The sequence below is a fragment of the Pseudorca crassidens genome, chromosome 4, assembly GCF_039906515.1.
Source record: "Pseudorca crassidens isolate mPseCra1 chromosome 4, mPseCra1.hap1, whole genome shotgun sequence".
Classification (NCBI taxonomy): domain Eukaryota; kingdom Metazoa; phylum Chordata; class Mammalia; order Artiodactyla; family Delphinidae; genus Pseudorca; species Pseudorca crassidens.
In genome coordinates this window covers 18,716,565-18,737,458 of record NC_090299.1, presented here as the reverse complement: position 1 = coordinate 18,737,458, position 20,894 = coordinate 18,716,565, and the positions used below count along the sequence as shown (strand labels likewise).

The following is a 20,894-nucleotide window of genomic DNA, read 5'->3' as shown; positions in this document are numbered from 1 at the left end:
CTGCTGGAAGACGTCTTCTCATAAGTAGCACAGATGCTGGCCTCAGGAGCCAGTGCACATCCTGTTTATTCAGTAACATTATAGGAAATGTGAAGAAATGGGAAGTGACCACATGTTCTGGGGTCACCAGAGCAGTTCTCAGCGTTCTTTTACTGATTAAAAATGTAATGCTCTATAACATTCAGCTATCTGAGGCATACAGAATCTTTCTGTCTTGTCTTTATATAACCTTTACATAACCTCCTTCCACCGCCTAACTTTTTAATATGGCCACAAACAGGTAGCAAAAGTGGTATTTGAACTTCATCCTTCTTTCCTCTGCCTGCTGTTCCCTCACCATCTAATGGGAGTATTCAGAGGCTATGAATAGAGAATGGAAGAAATTGAGAACCCATGGTGGCACAATAGCCCATAGACCATGTAGTGAGCCTCTGAATAATTGAGAATCTGATAAGTAGAATAAGCGATCAAAAAAAAAAAAAGAATTTTCAAACAGTGATTCATCTTAGAATCATTTCATATTTTCCCCATGACTATTAGAGTAAAATCATAAAAATGGAGTGTTAACTGAAACTTTGCATCAGATCTTTGTACTGTGTTGTATTGTGTTTTATTCCATGAGCCCAGATAGGACTGCACTCATAGTGAGTGAACAAGTTGTAGAATGGAAAAACCTGCATACATTGGAGGCAAATTATTTGGTCTATGGGCTGTTCCACCTGTGGGTTCTCAATTACGTCCATTTCTATTCTGCCATGGAAACGGAACTTAGAGTAAAAATAATATCTAGAGGAGTCTATCTTCTTTACATTACTTGGCTTTTTTTCTCTCTTAAATAATTCTTTGTATCTTAAAGCATATATTTCAAATATTGACTATTAAACTAGATGAGATTTTGAACTAGTTGGTTGATATTTTTAAAATTAGTTAAAAAAAACTTTGAGGTAATTTTAGATTCACATACAGTTATAAGAAGTAATAGAGATTCAATGTCCCCTTTGCCCAGTTTTCCCCAATTGTAACATCTTGCAGTACCTTTTACAGTATCACACCAGGATATTGACGTCGACACAGCCAAGACACAGAACACTTCCATCATCACAAGGATTCCTCAGGTTGCCCTTTTATAGCCACACTCATTCCCCCAATCCCACCTCTGGCAACTGCCAATCTATTCTCCCTTTCTGTAATTTTGTGGCCCTCTTATTTTTAGAACCATTTCTCCCACAGCTGGTCTCTGGGAAGAAAATAGCCTTTAACACTTATGTAGGGCTGAGGACTTTTTGTAGGTGGAAGCTGGTACTTGTTTATACCTGTGTGCCCTCAGAGTTGACTTGGGGTTCTATGCCAGGAGACAGCGTCTGGTCCTGAAATCCAGCTCACTAAGATGTCGCTACTGCAGCCATTGCCAGAAAATGCCCCTGCCAAAGGTTGACGGAATTTTCCCTCCTGAATTACACACCGCTTCAAAGCAGGCCAAGAAATGACCTGGGTGGGAGGCATTTCTGCACTCTCCCTGACACTACAATAGTCAGATATTGTCTGGGGCCCCTGGTAGCTGTGGAAAGGGTGAGAGGAGGTATTCTATTTTCTCCACCTGTCAACCTGTTGTGATTGTTTACTGATGGGTGTTGAGACTTTGAACTCTTTCCTTTTCTCTCCATCTTTGAAGTTCTCTCTGCTGCTGTGCAGCTCTGCGTTAACCCTGTATTGCACTTTGAGTTTCTGGAATGCCACAAGGTGCCAGATAGTCTTTCTCTCTTTCTTGCTATCAGTATGACTTCATTATTTGATGCCACTTACAAAGTAAAAGCCATTGCCATTGTGTTATTAGAAGAATCAGGAATCGTCTAATGTCTACAGCTGTTCGGGCCTGTGTTACACTTGCTCTTGAGGTAGCTCAGCTCCCTCAAACGCTTCCACTTTAGGACATGAAGTATGAGATCCAGTAGAGGAGATATTGGAGAAAATTGATTTCTGCAGGTTTTTATGGATTGGAATTGCTTGTAACAGCCCTGTCTTTGGCATAAATCAACTGTACATTAAAAAAAAATTTTATTGCAGAAGTTAAATGATATGGCTTAGACGTAACTGGCGAGAAATTTGGTATTTCAGACATATTATGTTACACTTACTTTTAAAAAAATTTTTATTTGTCTGCGTTGGGTCTTCGTTGCTGAGCGCAGGCTTTCTCTATTTGCAGTGAGCTGGGGCTACTCTTCTCTCTTGTTGTGGAGCACGGGCTCTAGGCGCGCGGGCTTCAGTAGTAGTGGCTCATGGGCTCTAGAGCTCAGGCTCCATAGTTGTGGCTTAGTTGCTCCGTGGCATGTGAGATCTTCCCGGAACAGGGCTCGAACCCACGTCCCCTGCATTGGCGGGCGGATTCTTAACCAGGGAAGCCCCTATTACACTTATTTTTATTTAAACTGTTTTAAATATTTTGTCACCATTGGTAGTCTTAAGTCCCACAATGAAAACAGTTTCTACTTTGTGGATATAAGGCTTGATACAGAGAAAGATTTAATGGACTCATAAAGCCATGTCCTGATTGAGTAGTAATGAAAGAATTCATGGATTTCTAAGGTCCTCCCTTCCTTTCTTCATTCCTATTTCTCTTTCTTTCATATTATGTCTAACTTTAACCTTCTTTGCAAACTGAGGAGTTGCTAAGAATTTGTAGAACTGTGTGTGTGTCTAATATTCTTATCTATAAACTTTAACCAGCCAGTTGAGTTGTGAGAAGAATGGAATGTGTGGTTTTTGGTTTCTGGGATGATATGCAAAAGGAAATGATAAAAAAAGAAAGTTTAGGGGCTTACCTGGTGGCGCAGTGGTTGAGAGTCCGCCTGCCGATGCAGGGGACATGGGTTTGTGCCCCGGTCCGGGAAGATCCCACATGCTGCGGAGCGGCTGGGCCCATGAACCATGGCTGCTGAGCCTGCGCGTCCGGAGCCTGTGCTCCGCAACGGGAGAGACCACAACAGTGAGAGGCCCGCGTACCGCAAAAAAAAAAGAAAGTTTAAGGAGAGAGTCAGTGTGAAGCTCGTTAGTCAAATTAGACAAACAAAAAAGGAAATAAATAAATAAATAAAGTTAGGTTTCTGATCTTTGTAATCTATCTGATTATTACCTCTGGTATTCCCCATATATATGGAGATTTAAAGTTTTTCATTTTTAGCAAATGAGTTTCTTTTGTTATATACACTCCTTTGTCAGTTATCTGCATTAAAAAGTTTTCAGTGCTTGGTCTTCAGCATTAAATTGGATGATTCCTGACAGAAGAAAATAAACCAGTGGGTTATGCCTTGGAATTTAGTTATCAGTTACTCAGTAATTTCTGTTCCAAGGAGACTACTAAACCTGACTCAGTGACTTTTTGACTCAAAAACGTAATTATACTGGAAAGCTAACACACCGTACCACCAAGTTTTAAATTAATATGTTTGTTTTGAACGGTAAGTAAGAAATTAAAATGTGTACACTGTTCTCAGAACAGGATGTCAGGAATATAAGTGCTTGTCAGCGGTCGATCCATATAGTGAACTTTGTAATATAGTATTAGGCAACTTCTCTCCGATTATTTTTGTGTACTGAATTAAGAGTTTCACTTTGCTTAAGCTTAAAATTATTTAAATGAGAAATAACATTAATGCTGGCCCAACTAAAGAAACACCATGTAGTTGCCACCAGAATGTAAGCTCCATGAGGGCACAGACTTTGTAGATCTTGGCTACTGTTGTATTTCTAGCTCCAGACACATGAGGCAACTGATACCATTTTGTCAAATGAAGGAATAATAAACACAGGATAATAGATGGAGAAATTGTATAAGGTCTGTGTCTTCTTTGCAGTAAGTACCATTTAGTTTACTTCCCTTGAGAACAGTGAAACTATAAATTTATTTGCCATAGGTAGAGTCAGCCTCAGTAGGGTACGACATTATGTACAGCATAAATGACATTACTGAAAGATGCCTCTGCATTTTGTAGATCATACTTGCCCTTTTCTAGATATCCTCATGTCCTAGATCAAGTATAAGGTTTCCTAACACATCATAGAATCCTTGAATCTCAAAACAAAGCAATAGGAAGAAGCAGGTGTAGAGTAGGAGGCCAACATCTATGATGGTTACATAGATGATTACAAGGCTATACTAAAACTTTTACATATGCAGAGAGAGAGATCTAATATCTAATTTTCACTATAGCCTTGTGCAATAGCAATTATTTTCCATTGTGCAGGTGAAGAGGTAAGCTCAGCTAGTAAGTGGTGAAGCCTGATGAGTCCAATTCTGTCTGAAATTTGTTCAATTTGTCCAAAATGTGTGCATTTGACACCATGTTATTTTTTCTGAGTACTACAATTTAATTTCTGTGGTTTATTTCAGTCAGAATTCTTGAAGAAGTTGTTTGCATTAACTGTTCTCAAATTCTTCCTGTGGTTAATCCAGTGATTACTTTTCAGTCCTATATTACCGGACTTCTTTTGTACCATTTGACATTGAAGGTCTTTTTAAAGGTCCCACTTGAGATTCTGTCTTCGGTTGGTTTTTACTCTCCCCTGGTTTTCTACTTCTGGCCACTCTTGGGGGGTTCATTAAATGTATAGACTACATGGGGGGAGAAGTGACTCTATATTGAGTCTTCCCATTGGTAAGCACACATAGCTCCCCTTTTAAGTCTTTTCAGAATGACTTTCAATAAACTTTTATAACTTTCTTCATACAAGTCCTTGGTACCTTTAGTTATTGTCTCAAACGGTATCTTTTTTTAAAAAAAATAACTGTGTGTTCTAAAAGTTTGTTGTGGGTAACAGAAACTCAACTGATTTTTATACTTGTATCAAGCAACCTTGCTGGAGTATTTTCAGTACTTCATTTGTATTTTATTTTGACTTTCAAAAAACTTTTTGTTCAGGAAAAATTATAGATTTATAGAAGAGTTGCAAAGATTTTATAGAGTTCCTCTATACCCTTCACCCTGCTTTCCCTAAGGTTAACTTCTTGCATAACTGTGGCACTTTTGTCAAAAGTAAAAACAAAAAACCAAAAACCAATACTGATGCATTACTGTTAACTAAGCTACAGACCTTAGATTTCACCACTTCTTCCACTGACACCCTTTTTTTGCTCCAGTATCCAATCCTTGCATCTAGTCTCTTAATTTTAATGCAGAAAATTGTACCACCCACAAAGAATAACAGTTTTGTCCCTTAGTTTCCAAATCTGTGCGTGTGGTGTAGCTGTGCGCGTGTGTGGTATAGGTGTGCGCGCATGTGTGTGTGGGGTGTAGGTGTGTGTGTGCACGCGTGTGTGTGGTGTAGGAGTAGGTGTGTGCACGTGTGGTGTAGGTGTGTGTGCACATGTGGGGTGTAGGTGTGTGTGGTGTACGGGTGCACACGTGTGTGTGGTGTACGGGTGTGTGCACGTGTGTGTGGGGTGTAGGTGTGTGCACGCGTGTGTGGGGTGTAGGTGTAGTGGTGTGCGTGTATGGTGTAGGTGTGTGTGTGGTGTAGGTGTGTGTGGTGTAGGAGTGCATGTGTGCGTGCGTGTGTGTGGTGTAGGTTTGCATGTAGGTGTGTGTAGTGCGTGTGTGTGGTGTAGGTGCGTGCGTGTGGTGTAGGTGTGTGCACGTGTGTGGTGTAGGTGTGTGTGGTGTTGGTGTAGGTGTGGGGGGTGTAGGTGTGTGCATGTGTGGGGTGTAGGTGTGTGTGGTGTTGGTGTAGGTGTGTGTGGTGGTGTAGGTGTGTGTGGTGTGTGTGTGGGTGTAGGTGTGTGGTGTAGGTGTGTGTGCGTGTGGTGTAGGTGTGTGTGCACGTGTGTGGTGTAGGTGTGTGCACGTGTGTGGTGTAGGTTTGTGCGCATGTGTGGTGTAGGTGTGTGTGGTGTAGGGGTGTGTGTGGTGTAGGGGGGTGTGTGGTGTAGGTGTGTGTGCGTGTGGTGTAGGGGTGTGTGTGGTGTAGGGGTGTGTGTGGTGTAGGTGGGTGTGTGTGGTGTAGGTGGGTGTGTGGTGTAGGTGTGGGGGGGTGTAGGTGTGCGTGTGGTGTAGGGGTGTGTGTGGTGGTGGGGTGTGTGTGTGGTGTAGGTGTGTGTGTGTGTGGTGTAGGTTTGTGCGCGTGTGTGGTGTAGGGGTGTGTGTGGTGTAGGGGTGTGTGTGTGGTGTAGGTGTGGGGGGGTGTAGGTGTGGGGGGGTGTAGGTGTGTGCACAGTGCTTACCCTCGTGAGCTGGCTTGACTGACCACTCTTTTCCAGGCTCTGCTGGCTCTACACCCTCTACTCCTCCTGCAAATGTTGGTGTGTCGCAGGATTCCGTCCTTTGCCCTTTACTTCATGCCTGTTACACACTGTTCTGGATCTCATTTTGTATCTCCCTGTGTGGGTTTGCAGCAGCCTGTGTGTCCAAGGTAGCCACTGTTTGCTATGATTACCAAATCTTTATTTCCAGCATAGATTTCTTTTTTATTTTATTTTTTTATTTTTTTGCGGTACGCGGGCCTCTCACTGTTGTGGCCTCTCCTGTTGCGGAGCACAGGCTCCAGACATGCAGGCTCAGCAGCCATGGCTCACGGGCCCAGCCGTTCCGCGACATGTGGGATCTTCCTGGACCGGGGCACGAACCCGTGTCCCCTGCATCGGCAGGCGGACTCTCAACCACTGCGCCACCAGGGAAGCCCATAGATTTCTTTTTTTGAGCTCCAGATTCATATAGCTGACTCTCTTCTGGATATCTCTGTCTGGATTTTCCACAGACTGTCAATATGTCTTAAGGGAACTTATCTGATTATCTTCTCTTGCCAACTTGTCCCTCCTCCTGTATTTCCCATCTCAACAATCTCCCAAATATCCAAGGCAGAGAAACCCGTGGCCCAGAGAGAAACCATTCTTTCCTTCCTTCTTCCTTCCCTGCCTCCTTCTTACCTCCACTGTCTCCCTTCATTAACTTTTAATTCTTTTTCCTTCAAGTCTCACATATTTATCAACTTCTCTCCATCCTATTTCATGCAAAGCTCGCATTCTTTCTTCTTTTTTTATACTGTCAAACTCCTTAACATAGTCTTCAGAGCCTCTGGCCTCTCCAGCCTCATCCTGTCCCGCGATGCCCTCTCACACAGTACACACCGCCCCCTCACTCTGTGCTGGCCACACCCATGTACCTGACATTCCTTGGCTGTGCCATGCTTTCTGTCCCTTTCTCCTTTGCAAGTTAGGTCAGGATGCTTTTGTTGTTGTTGTTCCTACTCTCTTTTCCTGACTAACTCTGCTAATTCCTGTAGTCTCCATTCAGTTGTCACTGCTTCCAGGAAACCTTTCATCTCCCAGGCTGGGTTAGGTGTACCTTCTGAGCGTTGTTGGATAGCTTGTGTGAATTTCTCTCATGGCACTGACATTATGGAGCTCATCTAGTTATCTGTGTACCATCCCTCTTCTCCTCGACAGTATTGTATGTTCAAGGTCAAAGACTGATGTTGTAGTTTCCTTTATGCTTCCTATTGCTTAGCACAGTACCTGGCACATACCTGTTACTAGTAAATGTTCATGAATGAATGAATGAATGTATTCACTGTTCTCAGAAACACTGACTTGTCTATTTCCCAAAACCATATTCTTTCACCGGGGACAAGCCTCTCTAAATGTCAGCTTCTTTATTTATAACCGAGGAGGGCGCACTGGATGATCTCTGAAGTCCTTTACTGCTCTAACAAATTAGTATTCGTGATTTTAAGATTTATCATCCTTGGGCTTCCCTGGTGGCGCAGTGGTTGAGAGTCCGCCTGCCGATGCAGGGGACATGGGTTCGTGCCCCAGTCCAGGAAGATCCCACATGCCGCGGAGCAGCTGGGCCCGTGAGCCATGGCCGCTGAGCCTGCGCGTCTGGAACCTGTGCTCTGCAGCGGGAGAGGCCACAACAGTGAGAGGCCTGCGTACCGCAAAAAAAAAAAAAAAAAAAAAGATTTATCATCCTTGAGCCTATTCAAAAGAAAATGATACAAATTCATGGAGGAAATTCCAAAAAAGGAGTTGCAAATTGTTTAGTTCGGCTTTTTGGTTACACTCTGTTAACTAAATGTGTCAAGTGCTAATTAATGGTCTGAGCACTTGAACATTTGAGTAGTTTACTGTGATCAGAGTTTCTGTTCCTTTGCTTACATATCTAAATCATCTTAGAGAGACTGTGCAAATTCTCCTTTGCTAAAGATTTTCAAGTAAAACTTAGACAACTGTTTCTCATGGATATTGTAGATGGGATTTAAGATGTAGTTGTATAGTGATGGGACCAATTGACCCCTAAGATCTTGCCTAATGATGAGATTCTTCAATTTTGTGGTTTACAGCTTTTGTTTTTATGCTACAGCAGAGAAAAAAAAGTTGAATTTTAAACTTGGATAACACACTATGTATTTTTCCAAGTTCATCTCTTACTGGATTTAATATCAACATTAGAAAGCCACCAGAAGTCTATGTTTATCAAAATTGTTGACTTCTGTGTATCCAAAACCTGAATATAGTGGGTGGTCTCCAGCGTGCTGAAGTGACCGGGGCTACCTCAGTGTTCAACGTCCAATTTAGAAAGGTCTTTTATTGTAGACTTCTTTTTTTAATTTAAAAAACTTTCAAAATGTAAAATATAACATAGATACAGAAAAACACATAGAACAAATTTGTACTTTAATGGGTTATTACTAGGTGAACATTTTTGTAATCATCCCTCAGGTCAGAGAACAGAACTTTGCCAGTCGCCGTAGAAGCCCCTCTGTGTGTCCCCTGTCTCAATCACAGTCCCCTGACCCCCCAATAAAAGTGTATAGATCTTTAATTACTTCTTTGCGTTTCTTAATAGTTTCATCACACTGATAGGCATCTTAAATATTCTGCTTTAGTTTACTTTTTAAAGTATGTCAGTTTTAAGCCTTTTTTAGTCTCAGGTCCTCCTTCTATCTGTTTTTCTCCCTAGTAACTGATTGTTGAGGAAATTGGATTATTTGACCTGTGGGGTTTCTTTAAAGATTTTTTTTTTTAATGTGGACCATTTTTAAAGTGTTTATTGAATTTGTTACATTATTGCTTCTGTTTATGTTTTTTTTTTTTTTTGGCCTCGAGGCATGTGGGATCTTAGCTCCCCAACCAGGGGTCGAACCCACACCCCCTGCATTGGAAGGCAAAGTCTTAACCACTGGACCCCCAGGGAAGTCCCCGACCTGTGGGGTTTCTCAGTCTGGATTTTGCCTGTTGCTCTAGCTGTCTTGGACTTGGCTGTTTAGGCTGTTTTGTGCCTCAGTCCTGAAATGACATTCTACCTGGAATATCATTCTATCTAGTCTCCCTACCCTATACCTTGTTCATGAGGTTATCTCCTACATATCCTTCAAAACTTAGCTCAAACCTCATCTCGCCTAGAAAGATTCTCTGATTTTCCCTCTAATAATAGATATGTCATTTTCCGTAGTCTCATAGCACCTGTATAATGCTCCAGTATGACACCAAGGACATTGCTGCAATGGTTCCTTTAGCTGCTTTTTCTCGTGTGAGATGCTTTCAATCCATCAGACATTCACAAGAGACTTCTATGTGTCTGGCATTGTGTTAACTCACAGGATACAGAGATGGATATAGTTCCCTGCCCTCAAGAAGCTCACAAGCAAAGAGGGCCAGACAAGTAGAGTACAAAATTGTTCCGAGTAGAGGAAGCAGGATAAAGGAGTATAGAGGAGAGGACTCCTATCCTAAACTGAGGGGAGAAGGGAAAAGGGAATGACCACAGAAGGTTTTCCAGGGTAGATTGTAATTCCACAGTCTAGCGCACTGCATGCAAGAGAATTGGTACTTATTTATACTACAAAAAGGAATGTTCTATTTTATAGTCATTTATTAAGCACTTTTTAGGTGGCAAGTTTCATATTATCAATATTATGGAGAAAACCAATTTTTGTTTTGCTTTTTGGATAGCTATGACAGACACTTTTCAAGTGTATAAACAGCTAGATTGAAGTATTAAAATAGGGTTTAGTTTTATATAAGGTGAACACCAAGGCTTTAACCTTTATTCTAAATGTAAAAGTATACATTAATATTTTCTATTTCCAGAAACTAGGCTGAGGATAATAGTTTCCCTGGTTAGGCACAGAAGGGAATAGATCATTTTTATGGTTCAGAAGAGTTGATGATAATGTAATCCAAAGTTATCCTCCATTTTTCAGAACAAATTTTTGCTAGCTTGTCTATTGTTTCATTTCCTGAAAAGTATGGAAAATTTTACATTGTATTCGTTATGTGGAAATTTAATAGAATTCCTTTCATTCCCTATCTTGAAGTGCCTGATACTTAAAACCACTCCTTTAAAGAAGACCCTCTTCCCACTCTTCCTCCAGCCAACAAAACACGTCTTTGGTTTATGCCTTTTCTAGGTCGTAAGATCCAGTGGCTTTGCTTGTTCAGAGTCTTCTAAATCCCAAGTTTGATGATTTTATTGTAGCTTTCCTCCCTGTGAAGCCAGTCCAGTATGGAACAGTGGCTGTCCAGTGTCCTTGAGTACTGGCTGAGATTTCACACTGCATAGAATCCAGAAGTATCTCAAGGACCGTCTCTGGAACATTAACACAGTGTTCATACCTGTTACGGACTGAATGTTTGTGTCGTCCCCCCCCGCCCCCCAAATTAATGTGTGGAAATCCAAACCCTTGATGGAATGGTATTAGGAGATGTAGGGCCTTTGGGAACTGGTCATGTCATGGGGATGGAGCCCTCATGAATGGGATCAGTGTCCCTACAAAAGGGACCCCACAGAGCCCCTTCTGCTATGTGAGGACACTGAGAGAAGACAGCTGTTTGTGAACCAGAAAAAGGGCTCTCACCAGACACTGAATCTAACGCCATCTTGATCTTAGATTCCTTAGCCTCCAGAACTGTGAGAAAGAAATGTTGCTTAAGTCACCCAGTCTATGGTATTTTTGTTATAGGAACCTGAATGGTCTAAGACAATACCCTTCAATAAGTTGGTACCCACATTTAACATTAATTGCCCAATGAACTGCCTTGGTTACTTTTTGTTCTTTTATACCCCTCCCCAATTTTTTATTAGAGAAAGTTTCAAACATGTACAAAAAATAGAACCAATTTAATGAACCCCATGTACCCATCACCTAGCTTCAGTAGTTATCATCGCAGTCTTGTTTCATCTATACCTGCCTTAGCTCTTTACCCCCTTCCCTACTACTGGATTGTTTTAACTATATGTGAGACATCATGTCATTTCATCAAAGCATTTGAAAAATGACTACATAAATTATTACGTAAGTGATATGTATGTATTAGTGCATATTAGATACATAAATGATTGATATGTATCTCTAAAAGACTGATATGTATCTCTAAAAGATCCTTTAAAAATAATTACAGTTCCATTCTCATGCCTAAAAATTAAAAAATTCCCTTAGAAGTATAAAATATCCAGTTAGTGTTAAAATTTCTCCTATGGTCTTACAGTAATTTTTATAGTTGGTTTGCTTTCATCAAGGTTTACTCATTGCTTTTTTTAATACATTTTTTAATTTGTTTATTTTTGGCTGCGTTGGGTTTTTGTTGCTGTGCGTGGGCTTTCTCTAGTTGCGCCGAGCGGGGGCTACTCTTCGTTGTGGTGCACGGGCTTCTCATTGTGGTGGCTTCTCTTGTGGAGCACGAGCTCTAGGCACACGGGCTTCAGTAGTTGCAGCACATGGGCTCAGTCATTGTGGCTGAGGGGCTCTAGAGCGCGGGCTCAGTAGTTGTGGCTCATGGGCTCTAGAGTGCAGGCTTAGTAGTTGTGGCACACGGGCTTAGTTGCTCCACGGCATATGGGATCTTCCTGGATCAGGGCTCAAACCTGTGTCCCCTGCATTGGCAGGCGGATTCTTTTTTGTTTTTTCTTTTTATTTTATTTATTTATTTATTTATTTTGCAGTACGCGGGCCTCTCACCGTTGTGGCCTCTCCCGTTGCGGAGCACAGGCTCCGGATGCGCAGGCTCAGCGGCCATGGCTCACGGGCCCAGCCGCTCCGCGGCATGTGGGATCTTCCCGCACCGGGGCACGAACCCGTGTCATCTGCATCGGTAGGCAGACTCTCAACCACTGCCCCACCAGGGAAGCCCGGCAGGCGGATTCTTAACTACTGCGCCACCAGGGAAGCCCTACACATTCCTTTTGATTGATACATTTCTTACATCGATTTTAATTGAGAAATTTCCCTCTTGGAACTCATGACTGCAATTATTTCATGTTTAATATGGCATACACTTGGCATTTTATTCTACATTATTTAAAAATTCTGACAATGCTAACATTGTTCTTGTTATAAAAGTAACGTGTTCAACTGAGAAAAAAATTTTAAATATCAAAAAGTGTATGAAAGTAAAATATTATTTTCCTCTTATTACGCTGAAATAACTGTTAGCTCTTTGGGATTATTTTCTACTAATATATATATATTCCACTGTGTAATTTTTACATAGTATGTATTCCCTCTGCTATTACTTTAGGCTTAATTTGCTCTTCTGGTTCTTAAGGTAAAAGCTGAGATTTTCATGATTTTTTGTTTTTCCAATATAAACACTTAAAGCTGTACCTTTCCCTTTAAGCATGTTGAGTTTTTATTATCATACAATTAGAAATATTTTCTAATTTCCCTTGTGATTTCTTTGATATGTGTTTTGCTTGGAAATGTATTGCTTAATTTCCAAATATTTGTGGGATTTTCTAGATATCTTATTGTTATTAATTTCTCATATTACACTCTGTATGATTTTAACCCTGTTAAGTATATTGAGACTTGTTTTATGGCCTGCATATAATTTATTCTTGGGAGTATTCCTTGAAAATATATATATTCTGCAGATTTTGTGTGTAGTGATCTTTAAGTGTCAATTTAGGCACATCCGCATGTAAAACAATGAAGTTGGACCCTCATACAACATACAAAAATTAACTCAAAATGGATCAAAACCTAAATGAAAAGGTAAAACTAAAACTCTTACGAGAAAAGCATAGGCGTAAATCTTCATGACCTTGGATTAGGCGGTAGTTTCTCAGATATGACACCAAATGCGTAAGCAATGAAAAAACAAAATCAATAAATTGGATTTCATGAAAATTAAAAATGTTTATGCATCAAAGGATAATTAATACCAAGGAAGTGAAAAGACAAGCCACAGGATGGGAAAAGATATTTGCAAATCAGATATCTAATTAGGGTTTGTATCTAGAACATATAAAGAACTCTTACAACTCAATGAGAAAAAGACAATCTAAAAAATGGGCCAAGGATCTGAAGAGACATTTCTCTAAAGTAGATATACAAGTAGCCAATAAACGCATGAAAAGATACTCAACATCAGAAAAATGAAAATCAGAACTAAGAGATACCACTTCACACCCAATTAGGACGACTATAATAGAAAAAACAAACAAACAAAAACACCACCACGGATTATCACAAATGTGGCCTGGATGTGGAGAAATTGGAACCCTTAATTTCTAGTGGGAATGTGAAATGGTTGCTTTGGAAAAGTCTGACAGTTTCTCAAATGATTAAACATAGAGTTACCATATTGACTTCTTGGTATATACCCAAGAGAAATGAAAACATATGTCTACACAAAATCTTGTACTTTAATGTTTATAGCAGCATTATTCATAATAGCCAAAAATTGGAAACAAACCAAATGTCTGGGGTCTCTCTATTCAATGCAATGTTATTTGGCAATAAAAAAGAATGAAGTACTGATACATGGCTATAATGTGAATGAACCTTGAAAACAATATGCTAAGTGAAAGAAGCCAGTCACAAAAGACTACATATTGTATGATCCCATTTATATGAAATATCCAGAGTAGGCATATCTATAGAGACAGGAAGTGGATTAGTGGTATTGGGGACATAGGAGGTGAACCATAGGAGGTGTGGGATGATGAAGATGTTCTAAAATTGATTGTGGTGATGGTTGCACAACTCTGTGAATATACTAAAAACCACTGAATTGTATGTACACTTTAAATGAATTGTATCATACATGAATTATGTCTCAGACTGTTAAAAAACAAAAGTACCAGGGGTACCAATAGTACAAGTCCACTAGGCAAATAAGCATAGGATCACTTACCATGCTGGCAGAGTTAATTTTTTTTAGCATAGTTTTCAAATGACATTGATGTTAAGAAGAGACTAAAGTTTCAGGTAAATGAAACCTACCTGATCTCAAAAAAAAAAAAAAAAAGTCAGGTCAGGTTGGCTGATAACATTATTCTTATATTCCATATACTTACTGATCTATTTCTTCTGTCAATTTTTGCTTCAGGCAATTTATTATTATAGCACATTATCTATTATTATGTGCTACATGTTTAAAATTATTATGTTTTCTTGAGGTATCTGACCCTCTTATCATTATGAAATAACTTTGTTCATCTCTAGTTATACTACTTGCCTTGAAGTCCACATCAGATATTAATATAGCCATACTAGCATTCTTATAATTAGGGTTATACATTTTATATTTTTTTCCCACATTACTATCAACTTGCCTGTATCTTTGTATTTAATGTGCTTTCCTTGTAGACAAGATAGTTGGGTTTTGCCTTTTAACTTCTTGACAATTTTTCCTTTAAGTGTTTAGTTCATTTACATTTAGTTCAATTATTGATGTGTTGGGTTTAATCTGCCATCTTGGAATTTGTTTTCTAATTTCCCCATCTGTTCTTTGTCCTTCTGTTCCTCTTCTTCTGCCTTCTTTTGGGTTGAGTACTTTTTCATATTCCATTTTGTCTAAGACAAAAATAGCCCAGCTATTAACTATTTGGGTAGGTCAGGATTATCCTTGCTCTTGAAATCTACCATTGTCTTTGAAGATCTCTCTTCATCCTGCTTTTCATTTGGTGAAGGCTCAGTGATTCTCAAAGGGCTCTCTCTCAGCTCTGTTCCACTCCCAGCTGTCAGTGGACTGCTGCTTTGCACTCAGCAAAGCCTTAGGTGCTTCAGAAGGATCTCTTAGCCCTTCTGTTCTGTCCTCTGCCTCTGGTGTGTGATGGTTGTGCACTAGGTGCAAGCTCTGTAGGAGAGAACTGGCAGGTGGGTATGGAATTGCTGTTTGATTAGGGCTCCTTAGAAATCCAGTTCTTCACATCAGCAGCACTTAGAAGTTTGTAAAAGTTCAGCTGGTTTCTTTACACTCCCCATTTTGATAGGGTTAGTCGTCTTCCTGTCAAAGATGGAAGCAGGTCATCTTTTTGGTGGGGGAAGGGATCATCTGTATGTGAAATTTAGTTTACTTAGGTCTCTTTGCATCTCAGCTCTGATGGGTTTTTAAAGAAAATCTATGATTTTGTGGATTTTCCAGCTTCTTATTGGTTTCAGGCTCTGGTTACTTTTAAAGTTTATATATATATATATATATATATATATACACTTTTTTTTTTGGCGATACACGGGCCTCTCACCGTTGTGGCCTCTCCTGTTGCGGTGCACAGGCTCCGGATGCGCAGGCTCAGCAGCCATGGCTCAAGGGCCCAGCCGCTCTGCGGCATGTGGGATCTTCCCGGACCGGGGCACGAACCTGTGTCCCCTGCATCGGTAGGCGGACTCCCAACCACTGCGCCACCAGGGAAACCCTTAAAGTTTATATTTTTATAGTTATATGTTAATGGAAACACTTTTCAGGCATCTACAATTAGTGTTTACTTTTTAGTGGCTTATCAAATGACAGTATCCTAATGTGGAATCCCAAGAAATCTGTGAAAGGCCAATGAATAAGTGAATGATGACATTTACTTTGGGTACTGAGTTGCAGGTACTGACCACACATTAATATCCATAATCTGCCTTATGACCAGTAATACACATTTATAAGATGGTGGGCTTGAGCTAGGCTATAGTTTATTGATAAAGTGCTGGGAAAAAAGTATAGTGATTGACTATGCAGTCTTGCCTCAGAAGCATTTATACAACCATATGAGTTAAAAAGAGATGCAAATGCATTCATAATTAATACGGCTTATCTACATCACTTTAGAGCTATATACAAGGATTTTTATTCATAATCATTAATTTTGCTTATATTTGTTAAAAATAAATCTTGGGCTTCCCTTCCCTTTAGTTTTCATGTCTTGATTATATTCCTTTTACTTTGTACTGTCTTTTAAGATTCTGTAGAAGAATTTCACCTGGAGTGACTGGTACAGAGGAGAATCAGACATTAAATGTCCAACAAATATCTTTTTATAAAAAATGTAAATTCTCAAACATTCATAAAGTAATGAGAATAATGAACTCCCATGCTTCTAATAACTATTGACATAGGTTAATCAATCTTGTTTTATTTATCCCACCCATTTTATTAAAAAAATACTGATTCCTGGAATATTTTATTTTATTTTTTTCCTGGAATATTTTAAAGCCAATCCCAGATGTTATATCTCATTTTACCCGTATGTTGTTCTACCTGATAGGAAAAAATTTAAAACATAATTACTATGACATAATTATGTCTAACAAAGTTAATAGTAATTCCAGAATTTTTCAAACATTGCCTTTTCGTGCCATGTTTCCTAGCTGTCCGGGTTCACCTGGGAAAATTAAATTTACTTAATGTTTCTAATGTTATCCAAATAATATTATTCTGATTTCTAAAATCTTGAATATTCACTGCTTTTTTCTGTTCCTCTCAAGAATGTCCTAGATACGTTTATAGGCCACAGAATAGCCTATGAAAAAACTTGTTCTGGGACCCAAGCACATTTTATACACACTGTGTACTTGATCCCCTTATGGTGATTTATAATGCAGGTTATGAGAGGCAAAGTTCTGAGAAGTTTGACAATAAAGAGTTAACTTGACTTAACCAAGAATTTCCTAAATTTACTTGGCCCCAGAACCTGTTTTTTAAGTAATTTCTGTTAGCCAAAATACATTTTGGGGAATGCTGTTCTAGGCAGGAGAATGCTGCTTCTGAATAGCAAAACAAATTTTGAACTTAATTTTAACTGAATTAATTAGATGATTATTTGTCCCTATGGCATTATCATCATCATGTAATATCTATTTTTTTGTTTTTCAAGAGTCTGCTTAATATTGATAATGTAGTGTAACACATAGGTCATCCTCTTCAGGATCTTACATTCTGAAAATCTTTCATCACACGATAAGCAAATTAAGCATAAACATTTTGTTTTCCCAATAGATATTTGCAAAAAAAAAAAAAACTATACATCACAATCCCTCCATAAAGAAAGATAAATGCATTTGGTATTGTACTGAAGGGGAAGCTAGAAATGTGAGGAAACTCAAGGAAATACAAACCAAAAGATAATGGTGAGCAATTATATCTTATTTGTGAAGAATTGGTTAAAATAACTTTTAAAGAGTTTAAAGTTAGGCAGTAGTGTGGAAATTCTCATAAGTAGTTTATATATTTATGTACTCTTAAAATGTTCATTAAAAAAAAATCTAAGTAGTTAACAGGGCCAAGTGGAGGCTAATTACACATGAAGGGAAAAAAATTCTCCATCTGTCACTTATCCGCTCACTGACACTGGATTAAGAAGGGAGTCAAGAGGCATTCATACTTTAGTGGGTCTGCCTCTCATTCTAACAGAATTTAATTGACATCTGGCCCCTGTCCCCCAGCTCCTTGGCTGGATGCACAAGTGCCTCTTGTCTTTACCCTGCATGTTGTATAAACGTGTAGATGCCTCTTTTTTCTATGATGCTACAAAGGTAATTTTTTCTCCATTACTTATAGTCAAACTACAACTTCAAGCAGAAGAGAGAGGGGTTGTGTCTATCAAAGGAGTGTGTGCGAACCGTTACCTTGCTATGAAGGAAGATGGAAGATTACTGGCTTCTGTAAGTAATGTTTTCTCTTTTTGTACTTTTTTTTAAATTTAGCTTTTATTGCTATGAATTTACTAGTATTGGTATTATTAAATCTTTATTAAGGGTTTTACAGGTATATCATTTAATCTTCACATTCATCCTATAAAATAGAGTATTATACTCTATTTCACAGAGGCAAAAACTGAAGTTCTGAGGGAGTAATAAAGTAACCAAGAAAACACAGGTCATATGAGGCAGAGCCTGGATGGCACGCCAGGAGGGCATGCCAGGCAGTCTTGACTCTAGAGCAGGAACTCTAATTCACTGCATTTTACTGCCTTTGCTGCAAAGCTATTAAACTATAGTCTTATTTTTAAATTATATTTTTAATAAATTTATTTATTTACTTTTGGACGCATTGGGTCTTCGCTGCTGCACAGGCTTGCTCTAGTTGCGGCGAGCAGGGGCTACTCTTCATTGCAACGTGCAGGCTTCTCATTGCGGTGGCTTCCCTGTTGTGGAGCACGGGCTTCAGTAGTTATGGCACGCAGGCTCAGCAGTTGTGGCTCTAGAGCGCAGGTTCAGTAGTTGTGATGCACAGGCTTAGTTGCTCCACGGCATGTGGGATCTTCCTGGACCAGGGCTCAAACCCGTGTCCCCTGCATTGGCAGGCGGATTCTTAACCACTACACCACCAGGGAAGTCCCTAAAACTATAGTTTAAAAAAAATCTTTATATTGTGCATTTGTCTGAAGATCACTGGGATGGACATATAAAATTTTGAGTATGAGTTTTTAAGCTTATTTCAAATATGACATAGAAACACTTGCCATTTAGAGTACTATAAAATAGAGACAATAATGATTGTATCTCAGAGTTTTTGTGTGGACTGAATAATTTATATCGTGCCAAAATCAGGGTCTTATACATAATAGGTCCTCAAAATTGTTACTTCCTCATGTTACTTCTCATTTATATATAAGCTCATTAAGGGCAGGGACTTCTCTTTTTTTTTTTTACTTTTTATCACACTACTCCAGGGTCCTTGCTGCTGGCTAGTATTCTTTCCATTAATACAGGCTCCTTGTCCACTTCACCATTATTATTATAACCGGGATTGTATGTCTGTTGAGCAGACACTGTGTGGGGAATGACGCAGGGAAGCAGATCAGTATGAAAGACACAGATTGTACTTCTGTCTCATTGGGGGAGTAGATAAGACATGTACCTAAAAGTGCGTGTATATACAAACCACAGCCATAATACCAATACCAGTAGCCAGTTGTATAGCACTTTATAGCTTTCCCCACAGAATGGATCTAATAGTACTGAGCAGTTGTGGTGTTTTGAGCTTAGTTTTTGAATTTTTTTCTGAGTGAAGATCTTTGGATTTCTTTTTAATTAATTTTTTATTGGCGTGTAGTTGATTTATGTTGTGCTAGTTTCTGCTGTACAGCAAAGTGAATCAGTTATACATACATCCACTCGTTTTTAGACTCTTTTCCCATATAGGTCATTACAGAGTATTGAGTTCCCTGTGCTATACAGTAGGCCCTTATTAGTTATCTATTTTATACATAGTAGTGTGTATATGTCAACCCCAGTGTCCCAGTTTATCCCTCCCCTTTTCCCCCCGATAACTATGTTTGTGTTTTACATCTGTGACTCTATTTCTGTTCTGTAAATAAGTTCATTTGTACCATTTTTTTAGATTCCACATATAAGTGATACCATATATTTGTCTTTCTCTGTCTTCACTTAGTATATAATTTGTGTCCATCCATGTTGTTGCAAATGGCATTATTTCATTCGTTTTTATGGCTGAGTAATAGTCCATTGTGTATATATTTACATCTTCTTTACCCATTCCTGTCGCTGGTCATTTAGGTTGCCTCCATGTCATGGCTATTGTAAATAGTGCTGCAGTGAACACTGCAGTGCATGTATCTTTTCAAATTACCGTTTTCTCCGGATATATACCCAGGAGTGGGATTGCTGGATCATATGGTAGCTCTATTGTTTTGTTTCTTAAGGAACCTCCATACTGTTCGCCATAGTGGCTGTACCAATTTACATTCCAACCAACAGTGCAAGAGGGTTCCCTTTTCTCCACACCCTCTCCAGCATTTATTGTTTGAAGATTTTTTGATGATGGCCATTCTGACTGGTGTGAGGTGATACCTCTTGGTAGTTTTGATTTTGTAGGATAAATAAGTCTCAGTGTAGTGGTGCTCTTTTTATGTAACTGAATAAATTTTAGAATCCTCTTCAATAGCTAGTATTTTTTGAGTGTACAGTATACTAGATACCATGCTAGGCATTAGGGTTATAAAACTGAATACAAAATGGCCTGTGCCTTTAATAAGTGACAATCTGGGGAGGCAGAAGTGTAAATAAGTATTCGTAATAATGTGTAAGGGGTGGCTTCGGTGTGTTCTTCTATATGCTGCATGTATGCATAGAAATAAAGGAAGGAGCGATTAAACTTGTCTAGATTGGCAAAAATGACCTACCAAGAGGATTTGACATAATGTAGAGGAAGGAGTTTATCAGGCAGTTCGGGAACAGAGGAATGGAGATCAGGATATAGATAATTCTAGGACATGGCACAGGCATGGATGCGGAAGGCTTACTAGGGGTTTCTCCAGAATTACAATTCACTCCTGCTGGAGTGTAAGGTGCAAAGGCAACAGAAGGTAGAGGGGAAAAGATGAGGCCGGAGAAGCAGGTAAACTGCCCGCTGAAGTACCTGATAGCACCATGCTGCTCTCGGCAGTGGGAAGCCATAAAGCGTTTTAAGAGACACATGAGATTTGAATTCAAGAAAGAGCTCTCTGGCAGCAGCGCAGAGGACGGATTTGAGGGGTCCAAGGCTGGTGGAGACAGGCCAGTTAGAAGGCCATGGGAATAGTCCAAGCAAGTGATGATCAGAACCTGGCAGTGACAGGATGAAGAGGATGGAGTAAAGTGTGAGCACTGAGGCTGACCCGAGTTACGAGTAGAGTCGAGGAAAGAGTCAAAGATGACATCCAGGTTTCTAGTTTGGATGAGGAGGTAGA

The 20,894-nt window shown here is 39.5% G+C and overlaps 1 protein-coding gene across 1 annotated transcript in view; it reads left to right on the top strand.

Moving 5' to 3' along the window:
• The window catches only part of FGF2 (fibroblast growth factor 2), a 60,146-nt gene that overhangs the window by 24,279 nt on the left and 14,973 nt on the right, over window positions 1–20,894 (top strand). The window contains exon 2 of the mRNA XM_067735140.1: window positions 17,762–17,865. Within this exon, the coding sequence (XP_067591241.1) occupies window positions 17,762–17,865 (104 nt within the window). The remainder of the gene's footprint in view (window positions 1–17,761; window positions 17,866–20,894) is intronic.